Source organism: Peromyscus californicus, unplaced genomic scaffold (genome assembly GCF_007827085.1).
Source record: "Peromyscus californicus insignis strain IS unplaced genomic scaffold, ASM782708v3 Scaffold_16__1_contigs__length_79575227, whole genome shotgun sequence".
Lineage (NCBI taxonomy): Eukaryota > Metazoa > Chordata > Mammalia > Rodentia > Cricetidae > Peromyscus > Peromyscus californicus.
Window position 1 is genome coordinate 22,794,244 of NW_026294458.1, and position 12,749 is coordinate 22,806,992.

At 44.5% G+C, this 12,749-nt stretch overlaps 1 protein-coding gene across 1 annotated transcript in view; it reads right to left on the minus strand.

Annotated features, from left to right (window-relative positions):
* The window catches only part of Arhgap31 (Rho GTPase activating protein 31), a 114,199-nt gene that overhangs the window by 42,081 nt on the left and 59,369 nt on the right, over positions 1 to 12,749 (minus strand). Inside the window, exon 2 of the mRNA XM_052740684.1 lies at positions 2,749 to 2,851. Within this exon, the coding sequence (XP_052596644.1) occupies positions 2,749 to 2,851 (103 nt within the window). The remainder of the gene's footprint in view (positions 1 to 2,748; positions 2,852 to 12,749) is intronic.

Here is a 12,749-nt window from a genome sequence, read left to right on the forward strand (position 1 = left end):
TTCTTTTGCTTCATTTTTTTTTTTTTTTTTTTTTTTTTTTGAAACAGGGACTCACTGTGTAGGCCAGGTTGGTCCTGAACTCACATCATTGCTTCTTCAGCCTCCAGAGTGTTGGGTCCCAGGCCTGTGTCACCAGCCCCAGTTTAGGCTCGGAGTCAAATTAGAAACTATCCCCTTACAAGGTTACATGAATGCACGGCCTCAAATAATACATCCTTGTAAACTACATATATGATTTTTAAATGACAAGTTTTAGTTTTAATATAGAAGTTAGGCTTCTAAGCATATTCCTTGGTCAGTAAGGTAGTGATCAATGTTGAGAATCAGTGTTTTCAAATCAGCCCATTGCCTACCCCTACTCTGGTTCTGTCCCTTCAAAGAATTCTCTCTAATACTGTAAGAATCTCAAGGCAATTCATGGGCCTTGAGAAGAGCTGTCTCATGAATCTGTGAACACATGTGCATGTGTTTTTCTGGGAGCAGAAGAGAATATATTCTAGAATATATTCATTCATTTTGTCCAAACTTTCCCTGGTCAAGGCTAAGGCAGTTTTTAAATGAATAGGACTTCCCTCTTGTGTCTCTGTGGGATGCCAGTCACCATGCCATGCACTTCAGACCAAGAGTCACCCCCTACGAGGTAACTACTAGGAGTAGAGGCTGGGAGGGAAGCTCAGTGTGGAGCACTTGACTGAGCTCAAGGCCCAGTGCTGGTCCCCAACAAGAAAGAAAGAAAAAAAATGCTGTAAATGAAATTCTCAGGCATGGCACACTCATGCCATGCATGGTGGCACACACCTGTAATCCCAGGACTTTGGAGGATGAGGAAAGAGAGTTGTGAGTTCAAAGCTAGTCTGAGGTATAGAGTGAGACCTTGTCTTAAAAAATGAAGAAGTCACACAAATGGGTGGGTGTGGCGGCACATACCTTTCTTCCCAGCTCTTGTGAGGCAGAGGCAGAGGCAGAGGCAGAGGCAGAGGCAGAGGCAGAGGCAGAGGCAGAGGCAGAGGCAGAGGCAGAGGCAGAGGCAGAGGCAGAGGCAGAGGCAGAGGCAGGTGGATCCCTGTGAGTTTAAGGCCAGCCTAGTCTACAAAGTGACATCCTGTTTCAAAACCAAACAAGACAAAATCCTAGCAACAACAATAACAAAAGGCACACTTGTAAATTAAATTACATGTACACAGAGTCAAGAAATCCCAATAAGGCTGGGGTATAGCACAACATTGGCGCCCTTGGCTAGCATGCACAAGGGCCTAGGTTTCATCCCAGCACTGCAAAATTAAACAAACAAACAAACAACTATATTTGTAATAAACCGATTTTTTTTAAACATCCATAAAAGTGTTTTATTCTTTGCTATAAAGTGAGATTTGGAGATGAAGCACCAAAGAGAAGGGAGAAGACAAGACCTGAATTATATAATATATAATATGCATAATATGTCACAATTTACATATTGATTTTGCAGTGAGTGTTCTACAGAAGCAGGAGGATTGCCCTGAGTTCCAGGCCAGCCTGGGCTACAGAGTAAGATCCTGTCTCAAAAAATTTTTAGGGGGCTGGAGAGATGGCTCAGAGGTTAAGAGCACTGCTTGCTCTTCCAAAGGTCCTGTGTTCAATTCCCAGCAACCACATGGTGGCTCACAACCATCTGTAATGAGATCTGGTGCCCTCTTCTGGCCTGCAGACAGAACACTGTATACATAATAAATAAATAAATCTTTAAAAAATTTTTTTTTTAAATGTATATTCTTATCATTTTAGAATTGATATTTATAATTAACAAATATATAATAAATATATTTTTTAAACCACTAAATATTGGTATTATAAATAATAAGCAAAATAATAAGCCTATTGCAATAATCACAGAAAAATACCTATATATTTCAAATATTCTTTTTTTTTTGGTTTTTCGAGAAAGGGTTTCTCTGTGTAGCTTTGCGCCTTTCCTGGAACTCACTCTGTAGCCCAGGCTGGCCTCGAACTCACAGAGATCTGCCTGGCTCTGCCTCCCGAGTGCTGGGATTAAAGGCGTGTGCCACCACTGCCCAGCTTATTTCATATATTCTATATACACTCTATACATATCTTTTTTTTTAAGTTAAAGGTTCTTATACATCATCCATTTAAAAAAATTACTGGTGTATGGGGGAGGTGAAAGGCACACTTGCCACTGGTTGTATATGGAGGTCAGAGGACAACTTTGTGGAGTCAGTTCTCTCCTCCTGCCTATGCAGGTTCCAGGGATCAAACTCAGACCACTGGGCTTGCTCAGCAAGTATCTTTACTTGTGGCGCCATATCACTGGTCCCAAGTAACTTAAAAAATCAGCATTGATTAGAGAAATGTACGATTATGCAGGCTTCTAATTTCTCAACCATCTGAAATATCAAGAGCGCATCCAAAGAAAACCTCCTCAGGGCCTTAGAGTTCTGAGCACTGTGTGAGGGGCCCTAATCTGACTGGGCTTTAGAAAAAAAACATGTTTCCTAACTTGTAATTTAGATCATGTGAGGTAAATCCAATCCGTCAAAGACGCATAAACCCTACCCAAGACAAAGAAAAAGGCGTTTTCCTTGGAAAGAATTCCACCAGGCTGGGAGCCTCCTGATTAGAGTTAGAATTGCCAGGCAGCTGCACCTCACAGAGGCCATCTTTCAGTTTTCTAGGACTCCCAACAAGCGCCAGCAGAGACACAAGAAAGGTAGGATCCCTGGAGAAGTCTGGGCTCTTCCTTTGGCTTACCTTAGCCGCTGGATGTTTGAGGTGATACCTGAGAGACGATAGATTCCATCGACAATGCCGTGAGTCTCTATGAACTCAGCACAGCTCTTCAGCACATATGGAACTAGGTACAAGGAGAGAAAAACAGCCAAGTATTAGATGTAAATCTGTCCTGTAAAGATTTCCCCCTTACCATCCAGGTAAGTTCAAAGAGAAACAGGGTGGGACTCAGAAGAGTTACAAGTAGGAGCAGTTGCTTATAAGTGCGAGTCAATGCTCCTTGGAGGTTGTAAATACTCCTGCGTTTGAGGCCTGCTGTTGTACATCTGTAGTCTGGAGTAGTGGGACAAGCCTAAGCTATAGGCTGAGCTTTCATAATTAATAATAAGTCTCCATGTCATTTTTTTTTGTGAGCTGGTGGCCCAAATAAAAGTCTGACTACATGGTCATATCTAAAAGACTCTAATATAGCCTCTTGCATTCCCACCCTCCCAGGTTCAGAGTGCTGGTGGTAGAGAATGGCTGTGTTGTTCTCTCCTGGATTGACCTTGAGGGGCATAGTCAGAAGGACAGAATGGCACATGTCTTTTAGATGCACAGCAAGTCATTTGCTACTTGGGTCCCTTTACCAGTCTGCCTGAGGTCCCCTTGTGAAAGTGTGGTGAATGGTGACTGGGTGTGGGACAGCCTAAGCCTCAGACTAAAGTTTTTTTTTTTTTTGGCTTCTGGGTACACAGGTCCTCCATGAACTAAGGATCAGTTAGTGCTGTGCCAGCACTCCCAACACACACCCAAACCTTTCTTGAATTGGACTAATGCCAATTCATTCATACTTATTACACAAGCTTACTCCTAAATGCAAGTCCATGCTGGACTGGATCTTTCTCATTTTAAGATAGGGCTTTGATATATAGCTCAGGTTAGCCTTGAACTCACCAAGCTTCCTAAATATTGGGCTTAGGCAAACACCACCACCACATCCGGCTTAGATTGAAGCTTTGTCTAGGTAGATACTGGGTGTTCAAACCCAACATTCTACCTAGACACAAGGTATTCGGTTTCAACAGTCTCATTATTGTTACTGGGTGCTGGAGGATCTAACCCAGGGCTGCTGGATGCAAGGCAAGAACTCTCTCACTGCGCTGTGCACAACCTCACAGCACCGCTGTCCACAACCTCACACCACTGAATTCTCCATTACAACGTCCTCGAAGCATTTCCTTTCTCTTGCTGCTTTGCAATAATTGTAAGCTAGGCACTTAATCAAGTTCATCATTCTTAAAAATATCCTGCCCATCCCTCAAAGGCTAACACATACCAGGACCTCTCCCTTCAAAAACACATCCTTAATTTGCCCCTGGCTTATCCTGCGAGACGGGAACTGGGGAGAACCTTCCAGTTAACCCAGGTACAAAGAGGTCAGGGAGTGGATTTTGGATTGGAAATATCAGAGGCCAGAGATCACAGAGGTGGATCCACTTCCTGTGAGTGAATAGAGGGTAGGGGTGGGGTGTGGGAGCAAGCCAGGCTCCCAGATCCTTCCTCCTCCCATCTTTAAGCAGAAAAGGTACAGTTGGATCTGCTTTATTACATAGGAACTTCGCTAAGTCTGTGGGTCTTACACAAAGAGTTCCAGTGCCACACACACACACACACACACACACACACACACACACACACACACACACGAAATTTCTGTTGTGTAAGCAACAGCTGACTCTTCCGACACCACTCAGAGCTCTTCTGTAACTTGTCACATGTGGCGTAGGGCTGAGAATGCAGACTTAGATGCCAAACTGCCTTTGTGGCCTGGGATTAGAATATATAATGAAGGCATCAGTGACATTACCCTCATATGCTAGGACTGAAATTATCCATTTAGCCCAGATCCTGGACATCAGAAGTGTTCTGGAATGACAGCTGTTATTTCTGTTTGTGGCTTATGTAGGACATGCATTTATAGTTTGTATTTTCTTGGTGACAACAAAGCTTAGCCCCTCCCAGCCAAATGAACTGTCAAAACTCATCTCCATTCCATGGAGTGACTGCTGGTCCTATTTGAGAGTAATTGTGCTTCTGAGAAGTCCCTGTGTCTTTAGGTAACCCTGAGGCACAGAGACATTGCATATTTTATTATTTATTTATTCATTTATTTTTAAATGTGTAGTCCAGGCTGGCCTCAAACTCATGATCCTGATGCCTCCGCAAATGCCTCCTTCAGCAAATCCTACCAGCATGCACCACCACAAACAGTGGTATCACATATTTTAGAGATGGGGAAGTCCATTTTAGAGATAGGGGAAGCCCTTGTTCACAGTTCTATGTGAGAGGGAGGTACTATTATAATTCCTCCCAGAAAGAGGGCATGGCCCCAGTCCCAAATTTGTTAGCTGTCCTGGATTCCCATCTTGGACCAGGTGGGAAGGTGCAGGTCTCCATCATTTTCAGCAATGGGAAAGGAATCACTCCATTTCCCCACTTAGGACAGCCAAGTGTGCCCCTTAGCCACCACAACTGAAAAGCCACTGGCCTAGCTTAGAGCTTGTGAAATACAGATGTGCACATACACACACACCAAAGTCTTCTTGTCAACATGCACGTTCCAGTTCAGGAAGAGGGTGGGTGCAGGGAGCGCCAAGGAATTTACTTTTTGAATAAGTTCTGAGGTGACACTGGGCTGCCAATCAGCAGTGACACCCAGGGCAATTGAGGGCTTAAAGAGAGATGGTATTCGGGGGGATGGTGTTGCTGGGGCCACCAAGAGATGGAGATGGAAAGATGGCTTAGCAATCACTATAACGTACTCCTTTCCCAGAGGACCTGAGTTTGGTTCCCAGCACCCACATTGAGTGGCTCACAATCACCTGTAGCTCTGGCTCCAGGGGATCTGACACCCTCTTTTGGCCTCTGTGGGCACCCTCACACACATGGCATGCACACACACTCACACACACACACACACACACACACACACACACACACACACACACACACACACCGCAAACGACTTCACCAAGAGTTCAAGTCTCAGGATTCCTTAGACTGCTGTTTCCATGGTTCAAGGACAGTTTAGGATTCTGATCAGGGTAGAATGCTGACAGAAGTGAGCTGAGTGGCTGCAGATGGATAGGAAGCCTCTCTTGTCAACACAGGCATGGGGAGGAGTGACTCTGGAGGTCGGGGCCACTGAGTTTGGTCTGTGAGATCTATCTGGGTCCCAAAGAACGTTGAGTCTCTCCCACACAGGTCCACACAGTTGCTAGGATACGGCGTTACCATCTCTAAGTTGTTCCGTGGGCACTTTTCTCCAGCTCCCTTTCCTGGTTTGCGTTGTTTTCCCTGGACCAGTAATCTTGGAAGTTAACTTCTAATCAGCACAAAGGTTTTCTGCAGATGGCTCTGACAGAAGAGCAAGTCTTCCACATGTCCTATTTATGGAGCACCGTGGGTCCCTTGTCTCTCTGCATCTAACCTGGCACAAGTCACACACACGTTTGCACTGATAAACGATGTGGTGAGTCTCTGCGATCCCTCACTCCTCCAAGGGTTTAGAGCAGAAGGGCCACAGTAAAGCTTTCCATGTCCCTCCAGAAGTCGTGACCATGAACAGCCTCAGTTTCCAGGTGGCTAGGGTCTGGGTAGATGGGAGCAAGCACTGTTCTCTTTGGTCACTGTGGGGTGGTTGAAGCCACATTCTTTCAGAGCACATTAAATTGACTTTGTGTTTTAGCGGCACAGGCATGTCCCTTCGCTGTTCTTAGTTCTTTTTGGTCAGATGTCATCACTCTCTGGGTTCTGTATTCCTGATCTTCAAGTAAAGTGTGATGGATTATACCTCAATAAAACTCCTTAATATACATATATGTGTGTATATATGTGTATTATAGATATTATATATAATATATAATACACATATAGATAAATATGAACAAAATGTAGTATAAGCAACAAGTGACAAGCCCAGGGTTATATCTCAAGGACATGAGGATGGGTAACAGAAGTCAGTCCATGGAGTTCATCTGGTATTCTGGATTCATCTGGATTCATCTGGATTCTACACATAAAAAAATCCCAAGAAATAGGGACTAGAGAGCCCCCAATATAGGAGGGTTCCCATCATTCCACACCTTTGTCAACACTTACTGTTTTCTATCTTTCCTCATGGTCATCCTTCTGGGGACACACTGCTATTTACTGTGGTTTTGATTTGCATTTCTCTAATGACAAATAATAAAATAAATAAATGCAGAAAACTTGAGATATAACTCAAATTACATAAAAGTTATCTTTTAACGTGTCGGATTAAGTGGTTTTTTTTTTTGAAAGTACATTTACAATGTAAGGAACTGTCACACTATCTTATTGTAGAACAGTTCATTAACCCCTCTCCCCTCAATAGTTACTACCCATTCTCCCTCCCTGGAGCCCTTGGCCAGTCTTCTATTTTCATGGGTTTCCCTGTTTCAGACATTTTACAAAAATGGAATCTTACAAAGTGTAGTCTCTGGATGAGCTTTTTCACACCTAGCATAACATTCTCAAGGTCCGTCTGCACTGCAGCATGCGTTGGCCCTCTGCACTGCAGCATGCGTAGGCCCTCTGCTCCTTCCCGTAACTGAATATTATTCTAACCAGATTCTTCATTTTGCTTATCCATTCACCAGCTGGTGGAAAATTCAGCTGTTTCCATTCTTTGGCTAATATGAACAAAGAAAATTCCTCCGTGTGTGTGTGTGTGTGTGTGTGTGTGTGTGTGTGTGTGTGTGTGTATACAGAAAGTTTTTTTTTATTTTTTTGGCTAAAGATCCAGGAATGGGAGGGTAACTCTACATTTCATTCTTGGGGAACTGCCAAAGGGTTCTTCAAAACAGCTCCCACTGGCCAATCGAGGAGGATTCCAATCACTCCACAACCTTGTCAACACTTGTTATTGTCTATCGTTCCCCATGGTCATCCTCCTGGGATGCGCTGGTATTTACTGTGGTTTTGATTTGCATTTTGCTGATGGCTAATGATGCTTAGCATCTTTCTCTGGGGTGATCGGCCATTTGTGTACCTTCTCTGGAGACTGTCTTTCAACTCAGCTTTTAGTTGAATTGCTTGTCTTTTTGTGCAGTTATAATAGTTCTTGAAATATTCTGGATGCGAAACCATCATCGCATCCACTTTTGGCAAATGTTCTCTTCTAAGCGGTGGGCTGTCTTTATACTTAAATATTTTTTTAATTTAAAATTTTTGAAGTCATAATATAATTACATCATTGTCCTCTTCCCTTTCCTCCTTCCAGACTCTTCCACATACCCCTCCTTGCTCTTTTTCAAATTCACAGCCTCTTTTTTTCATTTATATATTGTTACATGCATATATGCATATCCATATATATTCCTAAATATAACCGGCTCAGTCTGTATAATGTAACTCATACATATGTTTTCAGGGCTGGCAATGTGGTATCGGATAGCCAACTGGTGTGCTCTTCCCCAGAGAAGGCTATTTCTCCCTCTCTCAGAAGTTCTCTGGGTAGGGTTGAAGTCTCGTGGTCTTCTCTTCACTCACTTGGGCATGTCTGTTGGTGCTGTCCTTGTTCAACTTATTATGTCTAGTCAGCCATGTGTATGGGTGTAGCTTCTAACCTTACAGGGAAATACAGCATCACTGCAAACTCCCTGACCCTCTGGCTCTCACAGGCTTAACCTCTCTCATCCACAATGTTCCCTGAGCCTTAGGTGCGGGAGTGTCTTGTAGACGTATCTACTGGAACCGGCCTCCACAGCTCTGCAGTTTGACTGGCTGTGGTTTTCTGTAGTGGTTTCTGTCTGTTGCAAAGAGAAATTTCCTTGGTGAGGGGTGAGGACTACACTTGTCTGTGGGTGTAAAGACAAATATTTGGAATGCAGTTAGGGATGATGCTGGTTTAGTAAAGTAGTGGTTGTAGGTTCTCCTCCAAGATTCATGACTTCATGAGCATTGAGTAACTTAAGTTTTTAAAAATTGATTTATTTCATTTAAAAATTAATATCTTTCCAAGCATAGTGGTATAAGCCTCTAATCCAGCATTGGGAAGACTGAGGCAGGCAGATCTGTGTGTTCAAGGTTAGCCTGGTCTACTTAAAGAATTCCAAGACAGCCGGGGCTACAGAATAAGACCATGTCTCAAAAACAAGTGTCTCAAAATAATAGATAAATAGATAAAATGAATGTCTTAAGCTAGCATACAAAGACACATACATAGATATATAAATTTTAAAACTCAATTTGTCATTGGCAATACTTGCACATATTTATGGTATTCTTCTAAGCAGAGAAGTTTTAATTGTGGATGAAATTTAAATTTCCAATTGATCTAATTGTTTTCTTTTGTTGTTTGCATTTTGGAATCAGAAAATTTATCTCCAATGTATGTTGTGTGTATGCCCTGGTCCTCTGCTAACACACGCACAGGAAACGATGCTGCCAGCAATGCAAACTGCTGCTTGTCACAGATCAGGGCACACAAACGCAGAGGTGAGTTCTCCTTTGGGATCTGTTAGTATTCCATTCAAGGCCTCGGACTCTCAGAGATCCGCCTGCCTCTGCCTTCTGAGTGCTGGGATTAAAGGTGTACGCCACTGCCACCGGGCTAGCATTTTCTATTCTAGAAGCAGAGCCAGCCCAGCAAACAGACGAAGTTCATCTCTGTTTTGAAACATGAAAGTCGATTCAGGAGAGGCTAGGCCAGTTGCCCCACATCGCACAGCTCCTCAGTTCTGAGCTGGGCTCCAACCCCAGCTTTGTCTGATGCCACAGGCCATGCCTCTTCTGTGACGTCACTGGGGTGTGATGCAGAACGGAGAAAGTCCCAGGCCTACCAAGTCTTTCTCTTCAGGACAGGGCCTGTTAGCCGTGCTGCCTGGGGAGGACAGAAGAGCGGTCCTTGGCTGCCAGAGTGACAAAAATTCCACCACCACAGGCCACCCTAGGTGTTAAGCATCTCTACTCAGGAACCACTTAAAGTGTCTTTGAAAAGGTTGCAGAAGAATACAAGTGGCTTTTAAAAAATGAAAAATACTTCCAGAACTGGGTGTGGTGGTACACCCCTGTAATTCAAGCTGGAGGCAGGAGGTCAAGGGTAGATTGGAGTATGAGAAACAGTATCTACCAACTACCAACAAAAACAAAACCCCAAACCAACCAACCAAGGAAAAAAAACCTACCTTGTTTTATATTTTAAATGGGGGGGGGGGGTGTGCAGGTGGGAGATGGAGAAGGGAACAGGGACACCACTAAGATACTAACAGTGACTGCCTCTAGAATCTAGAGTCTAGATGGTGGAGAATAAATGACTTGCTTTTCCAAGTTTTCTGAAGGAGCAGTGCTTTCTACAACTGGGGTTCTGAGGAGCAAGTTTGAAAAGAAGCTGGAGGGCTTCCCGAGACCAGTGAGGCAATGTCATGTTTGCGGAAGTGCTTCTCAGTGATCCCATGAGGCGACTGCCCTCATTAAGCAGAAGTGTTTGCCCAACCTGCTGGCAAGACCTCCAAGGACTGGCCGGCCCTGTTCTGCCCAGGCTTCCCGGAAAGATTCCAGTCATGAGCCTGTTCCTAGAGCTCAGGGACCAGGGGGCTCACTGGGTCCTTCCCTCACTACCTCCAAGGTCTCAGATGCCAAGTCAAGCCACATGGGCCTGGATACTGTCACTCTTTTTCATCCATTGCTGGGTGCAGTCAGGACAACCACTTTAGGAGGGAATTATTCACCCTGTTATACAAATGAATGCACAACTTTGAGGTATTGAGCAACATGGCCAATGGGAAAATATCCAACAAAACATGTTAAGGGCTTTAGAAAGGCACAAAAAATTGTAACTGGTGCTGTTTTGTCTTTTTTTTTTTAAGACTGAGCACAGTGGTGGGGTATAGGCAGGGATTTAGGGTTTTGGTCAAGTCCAGGAAATAATGTGCATTTGCAGTACTCTAGCTGTATGAGAGGGATCATGTTAGAGAGTGCTGAACCTGGATCTTCACACTTGGGGCTTACTGTGTTAAGACAAGTGGGATAAAGGTGGTGGTGGCGGGGCATGGGATGGCAGGGAAGTGGGGGGAGAAAGGTGGGGGGGGGGCGGGATGGACAGACGGACGGACCCTGTCCGAGCCATGCAATGGAATTCTAACCCTGAAACAGGACTGATTTGAAGTGATGGGATATGCACTGTGTGTCTGAAGAGTGCTTGGTCAACTGTCTGGCACATAATAAGCACTCGGTGCATGGTGAACAGAGAGTGGTATAAACAAGGTAGAACCAGAGAAATAACGCTGCGAATCCCAGGAATGCGGCCTAGACCAGTCTGGTGGAAGGGTGCAGGTTAACAGGGGAGTTTTATAATGATGGCCAGGAAAGATTGCATTCTATCTTGATCTCTACAACCAGGTAAGTCTTTCCAAACCGCCACCTCGACGGCAGTATTCCTCTTTGTGAACGTGCCACATGGCTTCTCTAGAGTCAGTTCTCATCCAGGCAGCTCCCAGGCTAGATCTCGGGCTGCCTCGAGGGGCAGACTCTGAGAGGACAGGACCGACACAGGGCGCCTCCGGGTGTGTGTATCGGGGTGGGGGTGGGTGTAAGCATGCTGCTGAGCTAAGTGTGGAGTGCAGCGAAGAGGCTGTAAGGGTAAGTACCCTGCTTGGGGCCTTGAGCTGGGCTAGTTCACCTTGCACACAGAAATCCAGGATTCCTGTCTGTTTGCTGACAGTGGAGGCTGCCAGCCTATGTGTAATTTGAAAAGATTATTATTATTATTATTTATTTTTAAATCCTTTCCACTATCTGTCTCTTAAGGGATGTGTACGGCAGGCTCCTTTCTACCAGGCTGGGGTGGCTCACGGGAGAGAGCTCTTTCAACCTCCAACACACCCCCAAGCCCCGTTTGTAAGCAAGAACAGATCGTGTGAAATGCATAGAATCCCAGCTTCCCTGCTTAAAGGAGCACAATCATTCTGAGCCACCAGCCAGAGACTGTACTTGCAGGGACCGAGGATGTGGCTCAGCTGGTAGAGGGTTGGCCTAGTCCAGCACTGCGTAAGCAAAGGCCTGATGGCTCATGCCTAAAATCCCAGCACTTGGGAGACAGAGGCAAGAGGTTATCCTTGTCTGCATGTCAAGTTCAAAGCTTGCCTGGGAGATCCTGTCTCCATATGTGTACACACACACACACACACACACACACACACACACACACACACACACAGATATACAGATATATATATATATATATATATATATATATATATATACACATACACACATATGTATACAAACATACACACACACACACACACACAGATATACAGATATATATATATATATACACATACACACATATGTATACAAACATACACACACACACACACACACACACACACACACACATTTGCTAAAGCCCTCCCTGGCAGTGGACATAGAAGGTGGTCACACATACCTGCAGACCAAAAGTCTCAGGGAGAGGAGGAGTAGAAACCCAGGAGGCCAATGAGAGTCAACCAAGAAAAGAAATCTGTTTCTCAAAAGGATGCTTAACTGACATCGGTCACCTTAAACAGGAGGACAACGAAGCCAGCTTCTCCCTTGGTCACGTGTCCAGGCCACTGTTACTTGCATGTCCCCAGGGCGGTTGGGGCAGGGATGACCTTTGTTATTATTTTATTTTATTCTCATAACTCTGAGGAGGAGGCATTGCTATTCTTATTTCCTTTAAAAAAAAAAAAAGAAAACACTGTGTGTCTGTGTGTCCCGTCCTTTCAAAGTCTATCCCAGGAGGTGGCAGCAGGTTTAAAGCCAGAGCTGCCTGGATTGGACCTTACTCTGGGGAAGCCATGGAGCTCACTGACAAAGAAGAATGTTATTATCCCGAAGGCGCTCTAGGAAGACTTACCTGGCAGCAGAGCTCAAGGGTGCATGTGCATGTGTGGTCACATGTAAAGGACAGAGGTTGATCTGGGGACGTTCTCATCATTTCTCTAATTTCTCGACTTTATTTTCTGAGACAG